General features: G+C 44.0%; 1 protein-coding gene across 1 annotated transcript in view; it reads left to right on the forward strand.

Moving 5' to 3' along the window:
• Positions 1–5000, forward strand: part of cdc42se1 (CDC42 small effector 1) — a 15274-nt gene that overhangs the window by 2680 nt on the left and 7594 nt on the right. Inside the window, exon 2 of the mRNA XM_080045537.1 lies at positions 1904–2402. Within this exon, the coding sequence (XP_079901663.1) occupies positions 2268–2402 (135 nt within the window). The 5' untranslated portion in view covers positions 1904–2267. The remainder of the gene's footprint in view (positions 1–1903; positions 2403–5000) is intronic.

The raw sequence follows: 5000 nt of genomic DNA on the forward strand, positions 1-5000 counted from the left end.
AGAGAGAGAGACACACAGAGAGAAGGAGAGAGAGAGAGACACACACACACACACACGCAGAGAGATCGAGACACACACACACGCACGCGCAGAGAGATCGAGACACACACACACGCACGCGCAGAGAGACCGAGACACACACACACACACACGCACACAAACTTCCACTCCAACATTTAACGTTAAGTTTCCTGTTTTTTTCCCTCTGGAAACAACTTGAACAAAACATCCAGAAACTATGTAATTTAAATATGACAGAGAGAGAGAGAGAGAGAGAGAGAGAGAGAGAGAGAGAGAGAGAGAGAGAGAGAGAGAGAGAGAGAGAGGAGAGAGAGAGAGAGGAGAGAGAGAGAGAGAGAAGGAGAGAGAAGAGAGGAGAGGAGAGAGAGAGAGAGTGTGTGTGTGTGTGTTTGGACCACACCCAGTGTTTAGTCATCCTTAATGTGTTCACTGCGGTGACGTTTGGTTCCCATGCAGAGAGAAAGAGAGAGTGTGTGTGTGTGTGTGTGTGTGTGTGTGTGTGTGTTGTGTGTGTGTGTGTGTGTGTGTGTGTGTGTGTGTGTGTGTGTGTGTGTTTGTTCTTGTACTTGTTGTTGAGATTATGTTTCACGTTGAGACGGTTTTGGGTGGAGGTTTATATTGTAACGACCTGTTACATTAACCTCCAACAGAATAGTTAGGTGTTCAATCATTTGATTCATAAATCAAAACATACTATGTACAGGTCTTAAGAATGCGTTTTCATCATGTTTTTTATGAAGTAAATGTCTCATAAATCAGGCAATGAACAACATATGAACAAATCCTTCTGTAATAACCTTCAGAATAGTGCTGAGAATGATTATGGAAAGTTTAGTTGATGCAAGTGCTTTAGAAGTTGTAGATTTTTGGTTCAGAGTATTGAATGAAAAACTAATGTTGAGATAATGTCCGTTAAAGATGGTTTGTAAAGGAGAAATATACAGACGCAAACAGACAAGGTTTAGTCAAATAAACACCTGAATGTACATGTTGGACCTTTGATACTAGTATGAAAGAAGACATGTTATGGAAGATAAATAGACAAAAGTCTCAAAATTAGACAGACAGACAGACAGACAGACAGACAGACAGACAGACAGACAGACAGACATGTTATGGAAGATAAATAGACAGACATCTATAAACTGAGCAGTGGTTGCCTGCAGCGTTTCATATTAAATAGATAAAATGGTTGCGTTCCGAATCTCATACTCTTTCTTTTTTCTATTCTACATACTACATCCGACGATAAAAAGAATCTAGTTAGGATGCAGTAGGCATACTATTGGGACATACTTTACTCTCTTATTTCATCATAACATTGCGCCTTGATCTTGCCTCTTGCTTTTATATCCGTCGCATCCCCGTTTGTTTTCATATGGAGGCTTCACGTGTGCAATGGATTGTGGGTCAGAATCGCCCAAATAGGATGCACTTTTCAACACTAACAATCTTGGCCGCATGAAGTAGGACATCCGGGTACTTCTAACCATCCTAAATCTGGCCACAAGAATCGGGACATCCTAAATCTTTTTTCTACCATACTATATAGTAGAAAGTATGTGATTCGGAACGCAACCTAAGTTTGTCAAATGGAAAAAATTAAATCCGAGAATGAAAATCAGATGTATAACTCTAACAATGTGGGGCGCTCCGGTGGCGTAGTGGATAGAGCGTGTACCATATTGGCTCCGGCCTTCGTTGCAGTGGTCGCGGGTTCAAATCTGACCCGTGGACCTTTACTGCAGGTCATTCTCTCTCTCTCTCTCTCTCTCTGTCTCCCCATTTCAACTCTGTACTGTCTAATAAAGCTTGAAAATGCCCAAAAATAATCTTTAAAAAATAAAATAAATAAATCAATGTTTCTTTTCTGTTTCCACAGATCAAAGACTCGGAGGATTTAAAACACTGTGGATTATTTTGGACTTCCAGTTTCTCTCCAAGCCTCGCCCTGCACCTGCGTGTGTGTGTTGGGGTGTTTTAAAGCAGTGTGTGTGAGTGTGTGAAGGTGTGTGTGTGAGTGTGTGTGTCTGGAGGTGTGTGTGTGAGTGTTTAAAGGAGTGTGTGTGAGTGTGTGAATGTGTATGAGTCTATAAAGGTGTGTGTGTGTGTCTGTCTGTAGCTCTGTGTGTGTGAGTCTGAAGGTGTGTGTGTGTGAGTGTTTAAAGGTGTGTGTTTGTGTGTGTGTGTGTGATTGTGTGTGAGTGTTTAAAGGAGTGTGTGAGTGTGTGTGTGTGAGAGTCTGAATGCCCCAGGCCTACCCCCGGGCTGCAGTTCCCCTCCCGTCCTGCAGGGCGGCAGCAGAGCGCGACACACACACTGACGGGATGAGTGAGTTCTGGCACAAGATCGGCTGCTGTGTGGTGGCCAAACCCCCACCGGTAAGAGACACACACACACACACACACACACACACACACACACAGATGAACGTACACACACACACACACACACACACACACACACACACACACACACACACACACACACACAGATGAACGTACACACACACACACACACACACACACACACACACACACACACACACACACACACAGATGAACGTACACACACACACACACACACACACAGACACAGAGATGAACGTACACACACACACACACACACACACACACACACACACACATATTCTTTTGACTCAAACCCATAAAACATTTTTTTTTGGACTGTCCCGAATAATATTGATATTCTGCCATTGGTTCATCAGGTTAGTACTCAAAGCTCACGTCAGTATTCGGAAGTTTTTTTTTATTTTTTGCAACAAAACTTTATCATCAACATTAATCTGAACACAGAGCGCACACGGCCGCTGTGTTGACCGGGGGAAGAAGGTTTTGGAATATTCTACATGGAGAGAGGAAAGACAGCGCAGCCTTCTGCCGGTAGCCTGGCACCGCCGCCTACCTACTCACGCTCAATTTTCATTTCCCTTCAGTAGTCAGTCTGGGTCTGCGGTATATTAGTAGGTTTTCCTCAGCCAGATTTTTTCCGGTCCAATCAGCGAACAGAGGGAGTGGCTGAGAACAATGACGTTGAGGTCGTGCGCCAGTTTCAGTTGTAGTCAGAAGCCGGCGCATGACATACGTCACGACCAAACGTTATGCGATTGGTTGGCAGATCCAGAGTGGCACTGGGCAGATCCAATAGTTTTAAACTTCAACAGACACCCACCTTCAAGTGAGTTAACGTTTGTCGTTTGAGCAATTCCAGACCTTCTGTACAAATGAAATGAAGTACGATGGTCTGGTAGGACCAGGCTAAATGAAGTACGATGGTCTGGTAGGACCAGGCTAAATGAAGTACGATGGTCTGGTAGGACCAGGCTATGGTCTGGTAGGACCAGGCTATGGTCTGGTGGGACCAGGCTATGGTCTGGTAGCACCAGGCTATGGTCTGGTAGCACCAGGCTATGGTCTGGTGGGACCAGGCTATGGTCTGGTAGCACCAGGCTATGGTCTGGTGGGACCAGGCTATGGTCTGGTGGGACCAGGCTATGGTCTGGTGGGACCAGGCTATGGTCTGGTGGGACCAGGCTATGCTGCCGGAGCGTAATGTGAATATCTGATGTTGTTATTTAGATGAACAGACTCAGCTCTGATGAGACTTAAAGAGGAAACAGGTGGCACAACTTCCTCTTCCTGTTTCACCATCTGTGTGTGTGTGTGTGTGTGTGTGTGTGTGTGTGTGTGTGTGTGTGTGTGTGTGTGTGTGTGTGTGTGTGAGAGAGAGTGAGTGTGTGCAGACTGACATTAGTATGAACTGTACATATGTGTACATGTCTGAATTTCCCTATAATGGTCAATCAATTGCTCAAAAGTTAGAAGTTTTGCGTTTGTCGTGCCCCTTGTGGGTTGGGATCAAAACCCTTTAGTACACAAGCCACCCTTTGGGGGACATGCTACCCTTTGGGGGACATGCTACCCTTTGGGGGACATGCTACCCTTTGGAGGACATGCTACCCTTTGGGGGACATGCTACCCTTTGGGGGACATGCTACCCTTTGGGGGACATGCTACCCTTTGGGGGACATGCTACCCTTTGGGGGACATGCTGCCCTTTGGGGGACATGCCACCCTTTGGGGGACATGCTGCCACACGTGTTGTACAGATGTGCTCCGAGTTTGATGATGACAGGAGGAATGGTGAAAGAGTTACGGCCGGTTAGCTGAAAGGGAGAAATAAAAACGAGGGGTGTTCTGATTTTCCAAATTCTCGATTAGATTATTCTCGATATATTTTAGTTTTATTTTTTCATCCCAGATGTCTGTGCATCACATTACATTTTATTTAGCTGACGCTTTTACCCAAAGAGACCTCCATTAAGAGCATTCAACCATGAAGGTACAAACTCAGAACAACAGGAATCACGTCAGTACTATAGCTTCAAACACACACACACACACACACACACACACACACACACACACACACACACACACACACACACACACACACACACACACACACACACACACACACACACACACAGTACTATAGCTTCAGATAAACCAAACTACAAGGTGACACACATACAGTGGCGTGCAAAAGTATTCATACCCCTTGAAATGTTCTACATTTTGTCACGTCACAACCACACACGTACATTTATTTTATTGGGATTTCATGTGATAGACACAAAGTGGTGCAACATTGTGAAGTGGTGTCATTCATTTTTTTAATTTTCCTTTATTTATTCTCGAAAGATCAATTGAGGGTTACCCTCTTTTACAATGACGTCGAGACAATTACAGATACACAATATACAATGAGAATACACAACAAGCTTACAAAGAGACAACAACAATTAAAACATTCAGATCAATTGAATAAAACAGAACAATAGCCTAATTAAAACAGTTACAAGTGGAGTGGGGCTGATTCAAAATAATAACTTTAAATTGGTTAACAGTTATGAGTGTATTTATTTTAATTTGATGTTGTAGGCTAGGATGTAGTGA

Source organism: Ammodytes marinus (genome assembly GCF_949987685.1).
Source record: "Ammodytes marinus genome assembly, chromosome: 17".
NCBI classification, from domain to species: Eukaryota; Metazoa; Chordata; class Actinopteri; order Uranoscopiformes; family Ammodytidae; genus Ammodytes; species Ammodytes marinus.